This window comes from Cuculus canorus, chromosome 7, assembly GCF_017976375.1.
Source record: "Cuculus canorus isolate bCucCan1 chromosome 7, bCucCan1.pri, whole genome shotgun sequence".
Taxonomy (NCBI): Eukaryota; Metazoa; Chordata; class Aves; order Cuculiformes; family Cuculidae; genus Cuculus; species Cuculus canorus.
In genome coordinates, this window is record NC_071407.1 from 28,253,051 (window position 1) to 28,277,091 (window position 24,041).

Genomic DNA, 24,041 nt, shown 5'->3' on the forward strand with positions numbered 1-24,041 from the left:
TACCTTCTGGTGGGGAATTACAGCCCTGGGAGAGTCAATTCTGGGTGCTGTGGTTGAAACTGGCACCGGACGTTTAGATCTGGGGACCGAAAAAGGAAATGAATAAAAGATTAGCAATCTGGATTCCATTTTTCAGCTCTAATTTCAAGCAAAAGTGCTGCTTCATCTAGATGAAAGCTAAGCACAGCCTAGACCTTTTCTAGTCATCATCATGCTTTTTCTACATCCTCATTTACAAAGGTCTTAAATGTGAGAGAAAGTCTCATGCGGTTCGTCTGAATGATGAAAAGCCACCGGTTATGGAAGCAGCCTGTGATGGGGGATAATATCTGTTTTCCAGTACCTCGTGACAAATTGCATTTTCATAGATGCCAATCAGCCACACCAAGATAAATTCAGGTTTAGGCAGCACTCTGGAAAGAGTCTTAGAAGTGTTTGAAAATGCAGAAACTAAACTTCGGCATTGAGGCATCTCAAGAGCAGCTCTGCAAAAGATTATTACTTAATAGCTTAAATTCTATAGTAACTGCCATAGCTTAAAACTCTCATCAAGAAGAGATTAGGGCTTCATTTCAGACAATTTAGGTTCAAAAGGAACAGATCACTACCAAATTAACCACACTGCACTCCATATGATTGCCTTTACCTGCATTTCATAGAATCACAGAATCATAGAATAGTTCGGGTTGGAAGGTGCCTTAAAGCCTATCCAGTTCCAAACCCCTGCCATTGGCAGGGACACCTCCCACCGGATCAGGCTGCTCAAAACCCCATCCAGCCTGGCCTTGAACACCTCCAGGGATGGGGCAGCCACAGAGATTTCTTCCTATTATCTCATCTAATTCTCCTCTCTTTCAGCCTAAAATCGTTATCCCTCATCCTATCCCTGCCCTCCTTGATAAAAAGCCCCTCCCCAGATTTCTTGTAGGCCCCTATATTTGACAAATATTTACAAGATCATTCAAAAATAAACACCACTAAGAGGTTTTCAAAACACAACATTTGCCCTTTCATTGGAACATAATAAAGAAAGCACAGTGACAAATAAATGCTAACTGAGGTACTCTGGGATGCTCAGTTAAGTGAAGATGTATTTGTTGCAGCATTGCAAGAAACTGCATCGCACCAAACATCCCCCTGAAATCTTTCCAGTACACATGGGAACACCAGAGAATGAAATGAAAAATGTAAAAATAGTCAAAATAATCAGAATTACACAAGTAATATCCTATTGCCAAGCTACAGGTCAGGATTATGCCTGGAATTCTCATCTTTTAAAAGTACATTTCAAAAATAGGACAGGTATGAAAATGAAATAAAAATACTTAAAAGCATAGAAATCAAGCAGAAATGACCGAGGCATGCGGAACTGTTTGCTTTAGAAAGGGAATGAATAATGGAAGACATCATAGAGGCTTACAAAGTAATGAATGGTAGAAAAAGGGAAATACAGTTACGCTCCTGGACACTAAGTGAAATTGAATAGGCAATGCATATAAAATTGGTAAAGGCAAGCATTTTTTTCCTAGAGTACTTGATTAACCTGAGGTGAAACCCATTGTTACACGGTATCAAGAATGTGAGAACAGCAGGATATCAGAAAGGATTATATATTTATACTTACAACAACAAAAACCCCAACAGCTGCTTTAGACTTGCTAAAAATAAGTTGCCATCCCGACACTCATTTTTCATGACACAACTTGAAAGACCAGTAGTAGAAAATCTTCTGTCTTAGGTTCATTATTTCCTTACCGAGGTCTGTGCTACTTTCCTCTGAAATACCTACCCGTGCATCTCTCAGAGACAGAAAGCTGAGCTAAACAAAACCTGGGCTCATCCATAGTGGCAATCTCTGCAGGAACACAGAGCTTCACATTGAGATGGGTATTTGGTTTTAGTTGCCACACGTATAATATCCCCATAAGCAGAAGCAAACAAATAAAAAAGAAAAAAACTAGGAAAAGAGAGAAATCCTTAGAGGAATTGGAAAATTTCCATTTAGAATGTGTGGAAATGATGGTGCTTTGAGAGATGAAAACAATGCCGGTATAACAGATGCCCACCGCATGAGATACTATGAAAATGAATCCAGTTTGAGAAGACAATGAAAACTGGCATTTTGTTAAATAATAGGCAATTAACCTGTGAAATTCACTGACAGAAAGTATTCATGAAACAAGGGGCTAGAAAATTGTGAAAGGCACCAACACTGACACTCACAGTTGGAATATATCACAATATACACCCTAAGACATAATTATCTCAGAAATACGTATCTTCGAGTTCTATGAACCAGAGCTAATCACTGACTGCTTAGAAAAAACTTTCCTCAGGGGAGTTAGGAACTGCTTTTCCCTCAGAAGTGAGCGCTGTACCCTTCTCCCAACATTTTAGTTTAGAGAAACTATATATCATATTCACAAGACGTGCAAATGTATCATGAAAGACAGCAGAAAGACAAAGAAAAAAGATCAGCTGCAGCTTAGAGCACAGACTTGCTGAAAACTGACTGTGACGATTTATGAACAGTCAAAGATTTACAGGAAGACTCTGATCCTTGTTCTGTTGGTGCCATTTCTGGGCACAGCCAATTATTTCCTTGAAGTTATGTGGGTGAGCTGGGCACACTTGAGACCCCAGCTGGGCAGGCAGACGCTGTGTCCCCTCTGCTCTACACAGGGATCGCTGTGCGGCACTGCAAGCGTTGTTTGTCACCTACAGAGGTACCACAAACAGCCACATGCTGTGTGGTTGATGCACGACTGGAAAACATTTGTATTGCAGCAAATAAATTTATTTAGCAGACTACTCTATCGCTTCTGTTGTTTATTGCCTTTCTGTTTTTCCTCACTCATTACCTGTCCCCAGAAGCCGATGTTAAAAAGCTGTATTTCTTTCACATTACTGATAACCCACATCTGCCATTCACAGTGCTATCCAGCCAAGATCTTTATTTCGTGCTGACTCTGAGGTTTGAAGATGTTACTTTATAACAGTGAGGTTCCTACATAACTCTGTTCTTGTTGTTTATAGCTTTGATATTCAAAAACAGAGTGATGAGGCTTGCTAAGATCAAGCAGAAGCTTGCACCACAGAAAAGGGCAGCACAGGTGAAGTCAGTTTGTGGAATGAAAGTGTTTATTTACATAAGAGCCATTACTCCTCTGGGAAAAACATCTGCAAGTTCAAGACATTTTTTCCTCCCTCTTTCTCTGGATGAATCAAATCCTGCAGTAACACATACTTGCTTTTCAAGTGATGATGGTGCTGCTGTAAACACGTGTGTCCAGGTTTACATTTTAATCCATTGATTGCAAAATGATTGTATTCCAAACACCAAGGGAGTGTACTTGTTTAGCAGAGGTATGAAGAGGATTAAAGTCCAAATTTCACAAATGACTGTGATAATTTTAGATTTGATGTTGCAACCTTCCAGTACCGGAAGGGCCTACAGGAAAGCTGGAGAGGGGCTATTCATAAAGGCTTGTGGGGACAGGACGAGGGGGAACAGGTATAAACTGGAGAGGGGCAGATTTAGGCTGGAAGAATTTCTTCACCATGAGAGCAGTGAGACACTGGCAGAGGTTGCCCAGGGAGGTTGTGGCTGCCCCATCCCTGGAGGTGTTCAAGGCCAGGCTGGATGGGGCTTTGGGCAGCCTGATCCAGTGGGATGTCCCTGCCCATGGCAGGGGGTTGGAACTGGGTGATCTTTAAGGTCCCTTCCAACCCAAACTATTCTATGATTCTATGTAATTTTGCAAAGCAGTTCCATTTTGATAGTACTGCTGATACACTGTGCAAACTCCTACTTGTTCCCACCTACCTAAATATATCTTTAATTGAAGAGCACTTGATTACAATCCTGCAATCTCTGCACTCAGAAGAAAGGTTCATTGGGAGTCAACTGCATTAAGAGGAGCTGCCTGCCTGAGGAAGGGCTGTAAAAGAGTTGTGTAACGCACTCTGAGTTTAACTTGTGTCCTCAGGGGAGCACAACGCTGTACTTGCAGATAGATGATGTGATCTAAGAGATAATAGCTCTTTTTCATCTTCATATGGCCTTTTTATATTTCATATCTTCACCAGTCAGTGCCTATCTTCGCTTCTCTAATTTTCAGGACAGCTAAAATCAACATTTCTTTTCTCACAATAAGCTTTTACTTTCATTTCATTACACACAAGACTTATTTATAGCTTGATAAGCATCTTAATAATTGCATCTTAGTATTTAAACTACTAGAAAATGAAAAGGGTTCAAGTGCATGGGAAGGTAATAAACCAGATTAGATTAGGGTTAGAAATGCTTATAAACATTTTACATACTTTACTTATCACCTAATTGAAATGGAATCATTCTGGATTGGAGTGGGTGAGCACATCGCAGGATGCAGAACAACAGAGCGTATAATGAGGCTTCTGATGACACAGCTGTTGCAATGCTATGATATTCCTGACAATTTGGCAGGGGCACGGGGTGGGGGCAAGAGATGTAAAAGGGACAGACTAAATATCACCCATAGCTACTACCACTTTGAGGTGTTCATGTAATAAGTGCTAAGACCAGTTAAATCAGTTACAAGTCAGTTAAAACTTCAGCAAAACAGTGAATTAAGTGGCCAAACAGAAAGCTGCCTCTTGTGTCCAAGTCTTGTACAGAAAATCTTGAGCCTTGTGATACCGTAGTTTAATTCTCTAAGTCCTGCTTGGGACATCAGCAAACAGTGACTCCAGTGAGAATCACAAAGACAAAACCCGGAACACTTCACAGCGCTTCCAATATAACAGAGATCACTTCAGGACTAGGAAGGATCCCTTCAGATCACCTCAGGACTAGGATGAGACCTACAATATCATCTGTGCTTGCAATAAAACTGAAAAGGACTTCCATCAGCAGTTTTACTCTCTATCTATCAATGGCAAACGCAAATATTAGCATTTGGCCAGATGACTGATCTATTAATTATTTCCCAGTGTTGTACTGCACTCAGATTGCAAGAGAGGCAGCTCTGCTTTCCAGTCCTAACGTTCATACCCCCAGCAATACATGGACAAAAGCATCTTGCGCATAAATTATACCAACTACAGGGAAGCTGCTATCCAAAACAAAGACATGGGTTCTTTTTACTTTCTACTTCTTGTTTACATGTTTTCTATAGCTGCTACAGATAAAAGAATCAGATGTTCCTCTCAAAGCTTGCTTTAAAATAAGAGCAGAAATATTAAGATGAGAAGAAGCAGTACTTGCAGCACAGTGCGGGCAACACCACAGTACTTCAAATACTCAGAAATATATAAACAGGTATTAATTGCAAATAGAAAGGCGCTATTCTCACCTCAATAAACTGGTTAAATGCAGAATTTGGATTGCTTAGCTATAGAGAATTAAAAGCAAGAGGCTGAAATACAATCATATTACCAATGAGGGATCAAAGCTCAATGGTATATAACCTACAGATATAGTCTCTCACTTGAAATCTCCAGGTTCAGCGTAGTGATCTATTAGTGATTTAATGACTATATAAATTATTTATAATTACTGAGAGATGTTAAAAAGATATCTATTTAAGGTAAACATGGAATAATAAAATAATTTGTTAGTTTAAGAAGGGCAGAAAAAAAACATTGGGGTTGTGAAAGGATCTAATAGTGTAAAGCAAAGAATGAGCCATTATTCAGAAAGAGCAGAAGAGACACTGAATAAAGATTCCATGCTTGCATGTAGCCTACCATACTCTGGTCTTGAGATGGGACTCAACTCTCCCCAGTAAACATAATAAATGACAGTTTTGAGGAATCAGGTACCAAAAATATTTATATACGTTTGTTAGCTGAAAAAATACCTGGAGTGAACCACAGGGATATTTCCCTCGTTGAATTTTCTCCTACCATGCAGCCAGTGTGCCTGAGACTTTGGCCACCCCCATTCAAGGGCTATCCGGTTTCACTGCAGCCCTGCACCTCTCGGCTTCTCAACAGCTTCTTTAAGGGGGAAAGACATTCTGCTGAAGATATCAGAGCAGCCCTGGGCACTGCTGTAGAGCATCACCCTAAAGAGCCAACTCCAGCGTCGCAGAGTCACAGCCACATTTCCAAGACATGATGATTCACAGCTTTGTAACTGCCTTCTGTTCATACAGAGGAGTTCAAGTGCTGTCCAAATCCAAACAGATTTCTAATACTAGGCAGACAAAGTCTATTTTTCCCCAGGCAATGAAAGCGCAGACGCGAAGAGCTGGCAAAACCCTGGAGATGCCTGAAAGGACCTTGACATATCTCTGTACTCACTGGAAGAAACAATGGGGCCAGATTTTGTGAAAAAAGAATGAGGTTTGACGCCTTTTATAGTGGCTGGTGGGCAAGAAACACCACAGTAAAAACGATCCAAAGGAAACTATTAACTTCACATGCAGAAATAACACGTTTCAAGATTGATCTAGTAAAGCCTTAGTATTTTACCCGATTGGATGATTCCTCATTCTACTTCTTAAATGACTATATCATCCCTTCCAATTAGCTTCGAGAGTGTAATTTACATTTTGACATGACCATGCTTAATCTAATCAATGTTAATCGATAGGAAAAGGTTCCAGCCCTGATACATTGTGGCCTTCCAGTCTACCATAACATTTTGAAAGTACTGACTTCCTCATAGCAGAATGCAACCAGTAACTGAAAGATTACACCGGTGTTTAGTAAGTTGTGCCAGCCCACTGGCTCTGGTGAGATGTGCCCCTGAAGCCCATCTTGACCTTTCCACGGCGAGTGCAGTAAAATGTGTGAAAGGATTCACATGCAGATTATCTTTAGCCCACCTAGAGAATACTTCGTGGATAAAGAAAATGGTGATTTTAACCTCACCCTATGCTGGCATTTGGGGAAAAAAAGTGATGTGCACTTGGAGAACAGTTCTAATCCCTAGGGAGAGTCCTGTTGTAATGAAAACTTCATTGCCCTTTAAAACCTTGGCATATATCCACAGTTTCCAGGCTCTTTTCTAAAGCTAACAAGGATACTTTATGCAGTGAGTGCAAACAGCAGCCCACTCAAACTGCTTGTGTAAGGAATATATTTATATTTATTGCAGTAACCAATGTTGATATTTTATTTTCTTTTCCATGGAAAAAGCTGCTTGTTAATTTTAACAGCATTAAATGTTACTACTCAAAGACAGTAACTCACAGCCGTGTTTAGGGCTAGTCTGACATCTATTAACAAATCTCACTGTCCTCTCACACCTGCGTTCAGAGACAACTGGGCATGCAACAGGATTCACCTCTATTCCATAAGGAGGGAGGACCATCTCGCTTTGGGTCACAGTAATGCAGGAACTTCCCTATCCACTAGTAAGACATTTCTTTCTTAATGCTTTGAGCACAGAGTACCATCAGAAGTGTGAGGAGGAGACCTTGGCTCTTGGAGGCAGATAGCTCTCAAAAGCTCTAGAGGCACATGTCAATGCAAAACAACCTACCTAGCATCACATACCACATCGACCATTGGTGTTCCTCTCCTTTTTCTTCTATTCTGCTTAAAATTTTGAATTTATATACAGTGTGATTCAGTAAAGCATGTAAGCAGCTGTTTGACTACTCTGCTTTTCTTACCTTTCCAAAGGGGGATTTTGTAACACCTCCCCCAGTACAGGCATACACATTAAGACACTTGCCGAGCGAAATGTTGAGGGCTCCAAGACAGACTGCACACACAATTGTAGGTCTCAGCATTTGGTCCAGTTTAGATCATAATTATTCCAGTTAATATCACATGGAATATCTAACATTGCACCAGCTTTGAATTTATTTTATTGCTCATATTTAGCCAGTATTTTCTTAATTTAACCTTTTAATCCCACCAAGAATCATATTGGCAGATTTAAACAATTTCTGTAAAAATCAAGGGAATAGATTAAAGGACAAGGTTTCACTGTTCAAGTTTTTTCTTTTTATACTCTTGATTTTTTAAAGTGTCATCTAGTTTCAGGCTATATTTCTATGGCATTCTGAACATATTTGTACTTGAAAAATATGATAAGTCTATCATTTCTAGTGAAATGTTATCAAAAGCCAGTGGCACATCTTTGTCAACACTGAAGGCTGAGTTGTCAAGTACTGTGTACTGACAGGAGTCAGGTATTCATACCCTTAATCCAGTCCAACATGGTCACAACCTTCTCACTTCTGGATCCAGTAATTCAGAGCTCCTTACCGAAGTCTTGATGTGGTCCTTGTTCCCTAAGCTTTTAGGTGCTCCTGTGCTAAACTGTTGAGTCCCAGGTGGGACTCCTGAGGGCAGGAATGTTGCTGCAGCCTCATCCAAGGAGCAGTCATTCGGGACGAGGCATTTAGTTTCCATCATTTTAAGACTGGAGTCAGAAAAGGCAGAAACAACCAGGGAAACCTTAGTCACTCCAAGAATGGATTTCAGGAGATCTATTCACGATGCTGAACAGAAACGCTAGCAAATTACCATTAGTGTTCCTTTTGAAAAAATAAAAGGTCTCATGTCCCATTCATACCATGACTGATGAATGTAATGAAATTGTCTAAAGAAGGAAAAAACTAAATTCCAAATCCCTATTTTCATTTTCTGTTTGTTTTTACTAATCTTCTACAATGCTTTTAGGCAACGTTTCTACAGAATAGCCCGAGTACCACAATTTCAGACTGTGCTGTCATCAATATTGTTTATACGGTTTTAATTTACACTTTAACTGGGGCAGACACTCTCTTCTAATTCTTCTGAGCAGAAACTCAGCCCAAATCTGGCTCTGATTTTAAAACGCACCCATCATCAGACCTAAAACATGCACAGAACTGGTTACTACTCACAGTTTCAGACAACAAAAAGCAGCTTGCAATAACCACTGAATTCCCCTCGCTTGCCGTTTGCTGTCACCACATGCTTTATTTATAGTAGGCCTGAATTAAATACTGCAGGATCAGCCATCTTTTGGTGCTGCACAAAAAAGGAAAGGTATTAAATATTTACCATAAGTCTCTCATAGCTTTGCTTCTGACACCTTTCCCTTTCACTAGGGAAAAGGATTATTTAGCTTATGGTTTTCCAGCAAAAGGCAGTTAGTCCTCACTGTCGGGAAGTGAATGGTAGCATCCTTGGCATGGAAAAGACACAGAAAGGCTGCACCTTCCCTGCTTCTCTCCAGCAGCACAGGGTGACACCAAGGAGGAGTCGTGAGAGTGTCACAGGAATGTTTGTGCCAGCAGAATGAGGTGCACTCAAGTTACAGCACTTTCCAAAACTAAACCAAGTACATTTGGTGAATCCTTCCAAGGAGGCTGATCAGATTCCTTGAGTTAAGATCAAATGAATGTTGTGGATGCTCCAGTGAATCGTGTTGACAAATATTGCACTCCCGTGCACTGCATTTACTGTGAATTTAAAAAAGAATTGTGTGAAATAAAAATAGATTCTGTGTGCATTTTGATTTCCACCTGTGAACCGAATGCTGCAGGACAATAGCGATGGCCCAGTCTCTGCAGGACAGCCGGCTGTTAAAGATGAACTTTAACTTGCCCAGAACTAAAATGCCTCGGGGCAGCTGTGGAGCTCAAGTAACTGCTTCGAAACCGATACTGAAAAATGGCTGAGATCTGAATTCCAGTAGGTCACAGAAAGATTAAACACAAAGCAACGTCTTCTTCAAACATAACCCAGGTCACTGTAGAGTACGATCACAGCCTTCCATAGCAGCGTCCAGCAGAACCAGCACCAACCCCTCCTCAGAACTAGAGTAATGTAGGTTTCTAAGGAATGAGCTGCCTCTATCGAAGTATCTGATGTTTTAGAGTATCAGCCTTGCTTGCCTAAGTACTGTCATGCCTCATGGAGTTATACTGAGTAATAGTGCACAGTGCCCAAGACATTTCTTTCCTTCTCCCCTAACTGCTGCTCTCTTTGCTTCAGCAAAAGAGAATTCACATCCTGGATGTATTCTTTTGTCTTCCAAACTAAAGAAAGCAGAGCAGGTCCCTGAAGGTCCCATACCTTTCCACACCACTGGATCACACATCTCTCTGGGGACAGTCCAATACTTCAGCTCCTTGCCACTTTCCCGTCTGCATCCTTTAGCTCCCCCAAAGCAGCACAGGGAAGCACGCTGCAGGCTCTGGAGAACTGGGCAGCCAGAAACTGGAAGTGAGCAGCGTTTCACTTAAGCTATTAATGAAACAAGTTCTGGCTGCCTGATCAAACCTCTGGCATAGCTGGTGAGACCTCCATCCCCGTTTTGTGGTTTCACGTGAAGACACAGCATGAATGAGGTGATAAGAACAAATTTAACAGGGAGATTTGGGAAGGAAGGTGTCAAAAAAACTTGACATCCACAAATTCCTGAGCCGATAATGGGATATCCACATGACTAAAACATGGAAAATTCCACACTGTGCACTAAGCTCTCACTGAAGAGCTGTGTTAATGTACCTTGAGCAGCACAGATTGATGGTACTTGAATTAAAACAAGGTTCGTGCAGCCAGAGAAGTGCAGACTGTCATTGCTTAGGCAGGCAAGTATGAATGGGCATTCCTAATGCTTTTCTGCTACATTTGATGTTTTGCAATTTGATGTTCTGCAGAAGTGCTGACACCACGCTCAGCTTTTCTTGACTGCCAAATAAAAAATAATCAGTTCTCCACCCTGAAAAAGAAACCCCACAGGGAACTGAAGCATGATAATAAAAGTGAGTAGCAGCAAACACTGTCTGAACTGTCAGGTTATAAACAATGCTCATGAAACCTTCATGGCCAGAATCAATAAAAGGAAAGGCCATTGCTCTTGAGAGCCAAGAGCCATCAGAAAAATAAAAAGCTTTCTGTCTCAAAGCCTTTGTGTCTGGATTTCACATTCTGCTGCTTCTTCTATGGCTTAAAGACTAAACAAGCAAGTTCACTTCTACTTCCAGTGCTGCAACAGTGAAACCTAGCCAGACTGTCTGTTAAGGCGTTCCGTGACCTTGAAACATCTTCTGTAGAGTCTCAAGACTACTTCACATACACATCCAAGATCATCAAAATATAATGCTTGAGTTTTCCCATTACAACAATCAATTTCCTAATGCACATCTATGCCTCTGCCATCTGACAGGATTTCCAACATTTCCAATCTTTTATGCAACTCAGGTAACTGAAAACACCCATCTCTATGATCTTGATGGAAACCAGTTTTGATTTTCCATAGGAGTAGGAGACTCCACTCCAGTTTCATTTCTGCAAGCCATGTCTAAAAAAGTCAAAATGATCTTTTAGAACAGTCACTTTTCTGGTATCCAAGTCCCAGGAGATTTTGCCTTTCTCCTGTTTTGTTCTTATTTGGTTGAAAATTACTGTGACTAGTAACTGCTCCCATAATTTTCAGGTTAACTATTCTCATTCTCAGCAATACAATCTTCATAAAATTATTTTTGTTGAAAAAAATTATATTTCATTGTAAATTTTGGGCAAGTGACTAAAGTGCTACAACCTTTTTGTATTGGTAAATTAACCCATTTGTGCCTAGGAAAAATGATTTTTCGAGGTGAGATTAATCTAACTTCCTGAATATTGTGGAGATGCCTTTTGTTTAAGACACTGGGATACTGGATCTTTAATAAGTTTACATGCACGCACCAGTTGGCTGGGATCACATGCTGACAGAGTTTAGTTTATATAAATATTGACTTGTGAAAAGTGGAAGTCGCTTAATGCCTCTGAGCACAACTTTTTTGAATAGCCCTTAATCATCTAAGAAATAACACTAGTGAAGAAAAAAATACTTTCCAGCCTTTGTCATTTGTTTTTTCCAAATGACTCTAGTGAGACTGAATGGGTCACCAACATGAACTAACAGCTCACATCAAACAGCAACTGTCATACTGAAGAGGAGATTGTATGAATTCCATAAGCTTAGAGCAAAAGCATCACCTGTTTAAGCTCTCACGTGCTAACCAAGAAGCTGTCTGATCTACTTGTGCTTAATCGAAGAATGGGTTGGGTTGGAGAGGACCTTAAAGCCCATCCAATTCCAACACCCCTGCCATGAGCCGGGATACCTAGCACTGGACCAGGTTGCTCAAAGCCCCATCCAACCTGGCCTCGAACACCTCCAGGAATGGGGCAGCCACAACTTCTCCAGGCAACCTGGGCCACTGCCTCACCACCCTCGCAGTAAAGAATATTACTTTACTATATTTTCTTCTTTTTTAAATGGATCTTAACTCATCTACATTTATTAGCTATGCAAGTGTATTGCAGTCTGTGTAAAACCCTGTTGCTGCTCATTTTGGCTCTTCATTATCCACATAAGACAATTACCTCAATCACATACTATTTTTTTGGAAAAAAGAGACAAGGCAAGCCTTAAAAAAATAAAACAAACAATAGATAGAGCAAGAAAGCAATAAATAATGACCCTTCCACTAGAATTATGTGCACAAAGAATAACATATACCACAATAAATAAAGCTTTAGCAGTCTGAAAATACTATTAAGAAAAACTGACAACTACTTCAATCATTAAACAATAAATAAACTGCCCCGGATGCTGTAAAACACTTTGGTTTTTTAATGCTGTGGCCACTAGAGTTGCTGATGGTATAATTTAGAGGTCAGCAAGTACAAAAGCACAACAATTACCCATGTGAGATCCCTGCCAACACTTGATAAAATTTTTTTTCAGTGACTTGCACCTCGGATACGTATGAGAATAATCTGATTTTGTTAGTCACGGATTTCGGAATCCTTCCTCTCTGTGGAAGGTGGGGTAATAGTTTGTTGTGTTAAATGCCAGGCCATAGAGGCAGCTACTGGAGGACTTTACAAGTCCAGTATTCAGGAAAATGAGCTCCAAACGTGCAACCAGCCAAAGTGCAATAGGAAACATTCTCTCCCCATGTAAAAACACAAGAATCCAATAGAAAAGCAGACAGAAGGTCTAAAATAAATCATCAGAAAGGATTCTCCTTAACTTTCAAATACAAAATAATAGAGAACAATGCAAATATTCTTTACAAAGCTATCATACCTATAATCACTAGCAGTCATTAGCATGGAGGAAAAAGAAGCTGAAGTGGGTCACAGGGTGAGAATTCAACAAAGTGCATCAAGACAGTGCCCCATCTCTCCTCACCAATTTTGGAAGACCATTTTCTTGTGGCTTCTGATATAAAGCCCGTTTCAGTACATTTGTGATTCAGCTCCTAGTCTCTCTAATTCTGGCTGAAAGTCTTGCCAAAGCACACTAAAGGCACACACACACACATCATACAAGGTGGCAGAAATTACTCCATGCATTCACTGAAACAGCTAGACCACACCCTTTGAGAAAAAGCTCAAAGGTTTTTCTTTGAGAAAACCAGGAACATCTGAAAATCTGAACAGCTTCAATTTAAGCTCTTCTCCAGGAAATCTAAGTTACATATTTCCAGGAAACCTATATGTCTACACAGTGTTCCCACAGATACGTTGCAATTTCGTTAGCACTTTTGGACTTTGAGTACTTATTTTATACATTATCTAGAGCACCTGCTTAAAGATAAACCTGAAAGTTACACAGCCACATGGGAGATTCAGCCATCCGTTTTGTTTTAGAGTACCCTGCTCTGTCTTGGAACCCTCAGCTAAAGATCTTTTTCCCTCAGGTGTAATCTGTTCCTGATACCTATCCTGCACATCCACATGATATTTACTAGTATATTCTCAGAAATTCCACATTACAAACTGCTTTCTGTACCAGTCTCTGCTTATGTGAAAGTTATCTTCTCCACAGTGCAGTAAAAATAGCAGTTACTTTGCTTTACATAATTATGGAGCTTTAAATATTAATGCAAGTATTACAGGAAAATCTCTGTGCAAGGTTATCTGACCTGAGAACAAGTTTCCTTGGAAGCAACATTAACAGCTCTCAATTTTTGCTGGTTATGTGAAGAGATTCTGCTTTCTCAATAGCAAGACAGCTTTTACCACATCTCTATACGAAAGTCTGCCCTCTCCATGTTCTACTGACTTCCTTTCCTGCACTCAGGCTGTACCCTTCTTGTTCTGTCAGAGGCCACCTTCAAACTCACATGTGACCAAGACCATTAGCGTTCGCTCTCAGCCTGCTGTGATTGTTCATCCTGTGAATGACAGGTTCCTCCCACATGCTCGTTACACCTGTTGCAATGGTCCTTGCTAGAATAGTCCTTCACAAATTAATCCAACAAAACTGTGTGTTGTTCATTTGGGAATAAGCAAAAGAAACATCACTGTTAGATTTAGTCTTTTAACAGAAGCTTGAATGGATGTGGGATTACAGCTGTACTCAACAGGCTAAATTGAAGACATACACTCAACAGAGGAGCCACACTGATTTCTCTAAGAATCCATCCTTATTTCTACAATGAGCAGAGCAGATTTTGGCTTTCCATCTCATCTCTCTGCCATCAACACTTCCAATAAATCTAACAGACAGAAATAAAACACTTATATCCCTTAGTCACAAGTTTCATAGGATGTCCTTAGGAATGCAAAGAGCCGAACATATATCAACATACTTTTGTAGAGTGAGGCTCAAGTTGTGGCTAGCTGACTTGATCTTGTTCTGGGCCTCTAAGTGCGTCATGCTGTCAGTGTTGACCCCATCAATGGCCACCACAAGGTCCCCTTGGTTCATCTGCGACTGTGCTGCCTTGCTGCCAGGGGTGATCTGCGTAGAAAAAGAAGGAAAAGCCATATCAGGACAAGTCATTCTGTACACAAAGCACTTGGAGAACTCATCCAGAATTATAATGAGGAATTTAATACCACAATAAATACAGAAATAGACACAACACTGGCTGTATTTATTGCTGTATGGGTGGAACAACAGAATTTAGGGAAATTAAACTCAACATTAACTCACATTTATGCAAAGGTCCAGGACAACATCTATTTGCCATTTCTTCCATTTTGAGAGCTTAAGCTCAGTGTAGTGGTTCCCTTACCTCATATTATCTCCTGCTCAAGGGGCTAATTATCATTATGCATACTGCAGTGGTATATAGAGGCATTACTCAGAAGCGGAAAACTAATGAACCACTATCTACTGTGTGATTTTATTGTATTTTTCTCCTAAAAGCCATATCCCCCCAATTAATTCATTATATTGAGCAGACAGAAAATGATTGTGTGTGAAGGGCCTTGGACATGCTTTGCTTCCTTTATGGCAAGCTTTATAGCAAATCATTCTGCTTAACCTTACACACACAAGTACAGCTCCATTACCAAGACAGATTACTACATACCCATCAACCTGTTGGACTTAACAGTCCAACGTTAGACCAGCACTTTTAGAGATACGAAGCCACAACACTTCAAACCTAACCGAGACAACAGTTCAGAAAATCTGGTTGTTCACTCTGGCATCACATTTTGTTTGCTCCAGAAACCTTGTGAACTGCATCTTCTCTGGATGGATGGTATCCTCCCCTCTTTTACACAGCCCTCATCTTGCATCTGGATGACAGTACAGCTACTTATGAAACTTGCCTTCATTAAGGAACTCCAGCTAAAATCAAAGAGCCTTCACATACCATCAGCCAGACAAATCTTAGTGAGCACATCAGAGTTTTCCTCTGTTTCCAGCAATCAGTGCTAAAGGGTGTGGACATAAGCCTTTGCTATTAGTTTTAGTATTCTCTTCCTTACATTCCTCGCTTCTAAAAAAAAACAAGGCTAGTCTAAAATACTACAACAAAGGCTGCAGTCAAAGACTGTTTCTTCAGCACAGGGAACACAAAAGAAAGGTGTGTCCAATTATGAACCAAAATTCCCCTGTGAATTTAGCCAGGCTTAAACTGTTAAATTCCTAAAGAAACCAAAACCTAACAAATCCAAACACTTTTCCTCATCAAGTGTGAAGTGAAATTCCTTAACCTGTCTTCCCTACTATGACCTCAAAATACCTAAAATATGTACATACTCAATACAAAGAAGTCCTTTCTTAACAACTCCCTAGACTGCTTTGTGCTATACTGCTGGCAAAGACAAAAGAAAAAAGAAAACCACTCCTTTAACACCCCTTTAAAGATGCTCAATATGGAATGTGACAATGGGAGCTGTCAATTTACTAGAACAGATGGTCTAGTATCAGGGTGCTAGAACCCAGCATCCTGAATAGTCCGATACTCTACTTACAAAAAGAGATTACACTGGAACTGGGCATGGTAAGTAACTTCCCAGAACTGATCGGACTGAAGAGACAGCTTTCCTTTGCTTTCCATTAGAGATAAAACCAGTAAGAGTTCAGTGTTTTCCCAAGTGAAGGACAGCCACAGACAGAATGTTCCCATGCAAAGCAGAGTTGACTGATAATGGCAGTGCCATTCCTTCATGTATTTTTCTGGTGTGAATGAGCTGAGGGGTGGGGCAAATACTTTTTGGTATTTTCAGTGACAGAGTTTTATTCTGCAGTCTAATGCACCCTCATAGAAAGAGATTAGTAGAAACCAGAGGTTTATATTACAAGCACAGTTTTTCTAACCTATTATACAAACATTAGTTTCTATGCATTTCATTGACTTCCACTGTGTGAAGTTCACAGTATTTAGAAGCGTAGAAAGAATATGGATTATTTGCATACCCACATGAACTTATATAGTTACTGAAAGATGCTACCCTACTCAGCTCTCCAAATGTGTCAAGAAACTGAATCTGCAATAAAGTAAGCGGCAAAACGTGAAGAAAAGCCAAACTCAGATAAATCAGTCAGCAAGGCTTGAATTCATCAAGTAGGACACTGCAGTCTTTTTCAATTTATCTTTTTTCTCCATTAACATAAATTGCCAATCCAGTAGTGACCAAGGCTTGAGCCTTCTTGGTAAAGATCTTTCAATAAATAATCTTCACACATCACACTTCTAAGACACCATTTTTTAGCTTCTCATGAAACACATAAGTTCTTGCCACAAAACATTAACTGTGTGATGCCGAAACTTCCATACTCTAGACAGCTGGTTTCAAATGCTGGGAACTCCCCCTTCTGCTCATCAAGAACAGTGACTGCTTCTCAAACATCAACCCAGTTACTGAAAGTCAAATGTCTGCCCTAATTTGGGAATTCTTTTCTAACAGATAAATTTCTCTTTGCAGTCTCCAGTGATGCTTCAAACAAAATAAACCCAGAAAAGCAGAGCCTCCACAGAAAGGATAAATTAGAAGTCTAGATCTGGGAGTAGTTTAAGATAAGCTGTAAAATTCTGACTTCTCTCTCAGGTTTTCCAATTTCTGTTTTTGGCAGACCCAAATTTAAATGTTATACCCTAAAACAAAGATACAGCTTTAACTACAACTGTTCTAGAATTAGAGTGAAATTCAGAGGGAGGCGATGGTTATAACTGGTGACCTGATTTCACTTACTTTAGTGGAATATTTTCTGTCTAACACTTTTAGAAAACACTACCTTAAAAAAAACCATATACTCATCAGAAGAATGTATCAGACAAAAAGTCCTGGGTGACATTAAGTTTGTTATTTATATGAATTTCTAACTATGGACATTGCAACACCCTTTCTGAAGCAAAGAGCTACAGGAAAACCATACTGTGAAAAACAAGGAAATGGTTTCAATCATTGCTTACCCGCCAATGTTCCTTTATTTGAAAAGGAAATGAAAAGGATTTGTAGTCAACTCCTCAGCTAAGTATAATGATAAATTCTGGACTGGATTCCTTCACACAGCTCTACCTTTCCAATTCCCATTTCAGGGGCCAGCATTCCACTCATGTCACTTCACCTCTAAAATGTGGTTTATCCTAGCTTCATAGACAGTGAGACTCACAAGTGTAAGAGATGGATCTAGTTTATTGTATCTAATTCAGAATCACAGTGAAGTATCAGGAAAGAATTACTTCTTCCCCTAGTCTTCCCAGTGCCAAAGAGCATGCTATGCAGATTATTTGGTTCTGCAGAGCTTTATATATAAGGCATTATTAAAATCTGGATGTATAATCTGTATAAAATATTAAAATCAAGGTACAAACATCAACCTATTTCAGTCAGAAGCTAACAGGCCTCTCCAAGAGACTTTCAAGTGACCCCACAGTGTGCACTTAAATCAGACACTGAGAACAGTCAGTAATTGTTGGGGGCAAAATACCAGTGTGCAGATGGGAGATATAGGGCAGCCAGATCTAAAGTGCCAAGGTACATTCAAGACTATCTCATTCTCATTTTTAAAGATCCAGCAGAAAGGAATGGAATGCAAAGTGTTTACGTTCATGTGTTGGTATTTTCCTTTTGAAAATTCAACTCTGTTCTAGTAAATATTTACTAAATATAGCCACAATCAGAGAAGATCTCACTGTGGTTTTGTGAAATCTTTAGGATTTATTTTCTATTTAAACGGGTTTTTAAAAAATATTTTCTAAATGAAAGGTGAATGTGAATTAACCCTTGGAATTAGGCTGCAAATCCAGATCTGTCTACACAGTAAATTCCAGTTTGCTCTCATTTCAGCCTCTCTTCTATTAACAAAGGTAACAAAAGTAGAGAAATACGTGTCTGTCTAGGCTAAATATACAATTTTCAATTTGACCACCAACTTTTTTTTTCTTAAAATGTCTCTGGGCAAGATCTATACAGAACTATTTCACAAAACCTTTGTAACAGTCTTAACTTACTTGCTCTGGATTACAACAGAGCTTTCAGATGGAAGGTATTGCAAATGCCTCTATTTAAAGCTCCAACAGAACATTCACCTGACATTCAAGGTACAGCTATTTCTGTCAACTATTTACAAAACCCAAGCCAAGGTACCACTAATAGATCTAATTTTAATAGTATTTCTTTAGCATCTCAAGCCCAAGGAAAGAGCTCATCTTGAAAAGCCAGGCATCATTCACCTCTCTCAGAAAAGCAGAGGAACACTTGCTGCTTCAGAGAAGTGAATTTTCAGCCCTCACAAATTTCCTGCAAGGCAGACATCTGACTTCCAATACCCCCAGCTTAAAGCAAGTGGGCAGGCTGGAATTATCACATGTTGCTTTCAATGTACTACAGAGAATTCTTACTGCACTCTCTTGTGAGCATATCCGTAGACTGGGTGGGTATATAGCACAATGGTGACAGCTGTGCACTAAAAAAAAATAAAGTCTGCTCTGGGTTCTGAGTACATACTGCTTAGCAGGAGCTCTGGGAGGCGCTTGATAAAGTGCACCTGCTGCACCACCTTGAGAACAGCACCAGATCCCCCAAGCTCCTCCCTAAAGGGCAGAGGTAGGGATCAGTCAGCATCCGAGTGGATGTGTTACAAATACAAATGAGAATGCTTGTATAAACAGATGGATGGACACTGCTTTCCTACCCAAGGAACTCCTAGGCAGACAAAAATACATAGGGAGGACCATACAGACAAGAAGGTAGCAATATAGTAGCTTGCAGCATTAGCCAAAGCCTCTTGAGACACTAAGGATCAACAGAAAATAAAATGTGTTTCCTTCATGGAGAAAACAGCATTTAAATCTCCACTTGTTAAATTTTTGCAAGTGGGTTTTTGTATAGATGTTTCCAACAAACCTTCAAAGGCTTTCTCAGCACTGAGGCTTGCAGCACCTGGGAGTGGCGGCAAAACGTCCTTGTTTTGCACACGGGAGCATGACCTACCAAAGACATCCTTTGAAATCCCACCACAGCATAGCTGTGCTGAACTGGTGAATGCTCATATGAATCCAAGTAGTTATCTCCTGACTGGAGACATCAGTTCCTCTCCCATTGTGAACAAGTTAATTGAGAAAATTTATGTTGTTTCCTAAATCAGTCACTTTCCCTTGCTGTTCCTACAATAAATGTGTAACAGCTCCAAAGGGATAATCACGGGTGTTCTTAAAAAATAGAAGATAATTCTGGACAGGAAAAAAAAAACAGCAAAGAAAAGGATAGGTCATCAGGCAGAAAGCCACAAAACAGCAACAAAAGAAGAAAAAGCCTTGATAACCTAGCCCATAGAGCAACCATCCCATTGTCTTCGATGACAGCTTCTACAGCTTTCAGTGTCATATGGGAGAGCTAAGTAAGATCAATTAAACGTAAAGACAGAGGGCTGTAGGATGCTAGAAATTAAAGTCTTTGCACACATCAGTAACCAAACCTACAGAAAATTCCAATTCTGCAGCTACCATTTTCCTGAAGAAAGTGTTTCATTGTTTTCTATTTACTGCTAGGCTTTACTTGTTGTTTTGGGGGTATTTTTGTCCTGTTTTTTTTTTGTTGTTCATGAGACAACAAAGCCTGCCTTAAATGAACACTCAGGGCATCTGCAAAATGTGCCACTAACACCTTGAAGAGCTTCCATTTATGTTGAGCAGAGCTAAGCTGGCAAGCTGCAGAGATACTCTGAAGTGCCTCTCGGGCTATGCTTCATCTGTAGTTAGGAAGGGAGATTACAGTACACATGAGAACACCTAAAATAGCTTTAATCTACCTCTCTTGGGTACCAGGAGCCACGATGCCGCCGCAGCAGCAGAGATTTTGTGGGACAGCCAGTCAAGCACTTACCATTCAGGACACCCTGTGCTGAAATCTGTACTGCAAGAGCAGAAGGGCTGTTGGCACTCGAGCGATCCAGCTCACCTCAGCCTCGGTGCACCAGGCCACCTTGGAATGATACCACCTCAATTAACACCAAACATTTTCCTTCTGCTTAATGCCTTTACAGGATTACACTTCAAGGAAGCAGACAGATCACAAGACCTTCTTGCCAAACTAAATAGACACAGGTGATGAAAATAAGCCAAATGTAAAAGATTTTCACCTGGGAAATGAAAGGGAGGCTATGGGCAATGCTTAGGGGAATGCCCTAGGCAAGACTGGGGGATTTTTTAAAAGTGAGTGTGAATGCTCCTATCCCTGGTTGGAAGGAAGATCATTCCATTCCGTGCCTCAGCTCCACATTATCAGATTGAAAAATTGCCAGTCCTTTGTTAAAAAAAAAATAAAAAAGGAAATATTTTGGAGTTTGCAGCTTAGCCTGTTAGAAGCATGCCTGGTCTATGTATACCAACTATTCAGGTGATAGTCAAAATTTTGGTGTGCCTTTTTAATAGGATATATTGGCATAGAATCATGGAATAATTAAAGTTGGAAAAGTCATCTAAGCTTATCAAGTCCAACTGTCAGCCTAACACCACCAAAGCTAGAAGACCATGCAGCTCTAAATCTTGTATGGTACGACTAATGGTAATCTCTCTTCTCCCAGTCTTCATCCAAAAAGAGATAATAGATCTGCTCAGTCTATGCTCAGTTAGCATCATGTACTGTGCCAAGACAGTGTGTGCTATGTCTTCCAGAAATGAAATGGAAGCAGAGAGGCAAGTCATATAATAATAAATGATGATTGGTTTGTTATGACAATACTTTTCAAGGAAAAAGTAGGTAAATTCTTCTTCAGTGTCCAAGAGTTTAATAACCTGAATGCAAATCAAAACTGAGAATATAACTGAGGTACTGACCTTAGTATAGTGGCTGCCCCATGCGCGTGAGCAGCTCTGCTCACTTCCACAGGACAACTCCCTGCAGCAAAGCGACACTTGGCTTGTACCTGCTTGCAGGATCAGAACTGCCAAGTTTCTTCAAAGGTTCCCCCTCCTCTTCCCTACCTCTCTCTCTCAATTTTTAATTCATTTTAAGGCTCTTTTATAAGGCTGGATGTTTCTCTGTGCTTCAAGTAGACTGATCTCAGTTATCAAGATGGCACTCCGCATTTTCACAGCTACTGGCTTCTTGAATTCTACATTCTGTACAGTTTTTTTTACCTCCTCAATGGAACACAATTCGTCTTGTCTCCCCTTACAAGCATTAGCAATAAATGGAGGGGGTTATGTCCTTTGCTATGGGCCACTATGGTAAAATTCTCTTTTTTCACATTCATTTTGCTTAATGCATTTCATTGTATATAACTAAGGCCACAAGCTTTATATTTTTGAAGGGCTTTTGATTGGTCTAGCAACAATAAGCCCTTCCTAAAAGGGCATTTGAGAGTTTTAGCTTGGCAGTTAGTGGCCTGCAGTCATTTCTGATATGAAGCAACTTAAAATAGCTTTGACTACGAATAAGTCCTGAGGTTCCAGCACAGACCTGATTGATGTACCAGTGACTCCTCTGCCCCTGTGTGTTTGTACATTAGTGTATTTATTCAATTGATGCAGGCTTACATTCAACTGTTCTTTACACATACATTTGTTTATTGAGTTCTTTCTGTTTCTGGCCACCAGAATACCAGGGGAGCAGTTCTTCCTTTGATCACCGAAACACGACCTGCCACAGCAGAGTAGTTCTGTGTCTAAACCACAAATACAGACTATTCAACTCCACGCTTTGCCTACAGATAGTACATGCAGAAAGGCAACTGTATGAAAGAAGATGAAATGTAGCACATCTCCCCATTGACAACGATGTTGAATCAGAACTAAATTTGCAGGAACTAGACTCAGCATCATGTAATTACTTTTGCATTTAAGGTTTTAAGAAGCCACGTTGCCCAATGTGGATCTGTTTCAATTGGTTGGCCCAGCATTGAGCATCAATTACTCATTAAACACTCTCCTCATCCACAAGAGTAACTGTTCTGTACCGGTAGCATTCACCCATGGTCTGTGAGAGAACACACAAAAGCACAGGCTTCAAACTTCAGAGAGGGATGAATTCCTTTCAAGATCCAAGTGAATAAAAAATAACAGAAGCAAAGTTCCCTTAAGAAACGGCAATGCAAATTTTGTCTATAATATGCTGTATCATGTTTAGAGCATAACATGACATCCAGGTATCCCAGCAGGATCCTTGGAAATACAAAGGTGTAGCAGGTAAAACACAATCCTGACACATTTAACAGGTATCTAATCTGCTGGATGTTTCGGGAAGCAAGGGAAGTTGCAGACACTGATGATATTTCTTTTATCTGTTAAAAAGTAATAGCTTAAGCTTTGTTTTCCTAGCTTTTCCATGGAACAGACAGATGCCACTTCCTTTGTGAAGCCACAGGAACCACATTTATTTAAGAGGTAATAATTTGAACATATTGATATGAGCTCAAATATAAAAGGGAAAAATTGTTATACTGAGACTATGAAGACTGACAAAATAATAACTAAAAGCAACACAATCTGAATTTTAAAAAAGGAAGCATCTTGTCTAACTGCTTCTTTACCTCGACTGAGGAAGGAGGTGGCTATTGCTAAGGACAAGGATTGAGCTTTATTTATAGAGTGATGATGCCAATGTTGGGTTTGGGTGTTTTAACTCATTAAAGTGGTGGGTACACCAATCTTCAAAAAAATTCCCACTTAAAGCTTGCAGGGTATAATAATAAAACACATATTTGACCAAGTACAAGCCAGTGACATATATGGTTTTCTCAAGGTAAAAGCATCCCTCTGAGTGAATTCTATGTCCACCAGGTTTATAATCCTCCATTGCACACAAGTAGCTGAGTACCTTCACACACATCTCACAGTGGCTTCAGGGCACGTTAAGCTGAAAAGATTTCAAAATCCCAGGAGGGGTGTTGTCTTTTTCCCACATACTTGAGTATTTTCCATATACTCTACAATCACAGGTTTTTATGTGACTTTAGAAAGGCTTCCTGCTTACAGACAAAATGAAATAACAGAAATTAAATATTTTAACATACTGGCACTGTCTGTAGCTAAAGGCTATTTCTGACTCAAAATAAAAAAATATCAAACGAGCAAGATGAAAAAGTATTATTGCTTGAGAAAGATACAGTGATTTTTGCTCAACTACTAGTACAACAAGGGTAGATTTGGTGACCATAACAGTTTACCTACTTCACTGCTATCCCATATGAACCATCAACCTTGTGATGAACCAGGAGGCCAAGTAAACCCTGGCAGAGTGGCTCCTACACTAATCTATGGCTCACAAACTTGTTTAATTTCTGGTCAGAAAGAAGTCAGACCAGCCAGGTGTGCTATACACAAAGGCAACCTGGACTGATAGTCTCCCTTCCCCACAGCGTAGTGCTTCACCAGCTCCCAGTCCTAACCTGCACTGTCTCCTAAGGAGAATCAGAAGTA

The 24,041-nt window shown here is 40.0% G+C and overlaps 1 protein-coding gene across 19 annotated transcripts in view; it reads right to left on the reverse strand.

Annotated features, from left to right (window-relative positions):
- The window catches only part of LDB3 (LIM domain binding 3), a 130,903-nt gene that overhangs the window by 76,568 nt on the left and 30,294 nt on the right, over window positions 1-24,041 (reverse strand). For 15 of the 19 annotated variants that reach the window (XM_054071315.1, XM_054071313.1, XM_054071324.1 and 12 more), the window contains exons 3-4: window positions 14,529-14,680; window positions 4-79 (exon numbers count right to left, since the gene is read on the reverse strand). In XM_054071315.1, coding sequence (XP_053927290.1) covers window positions 4-79; window positions 14,529-14,680 — 228 coding nt within the window. Of the gene's footprint in view, window positions 1-3; window positions 80-8,991; window positions 9,986-10,008; window positions 10,243-14,528; window positions 14,681-15,501; window positions 15,948-24,041 lie in introns of those variants that run through there. The other 4 variants (XM_054071316.1, XM_054071329.1, XM_054071322.1 and 1 more) reach the window with 4 other exon arrangements.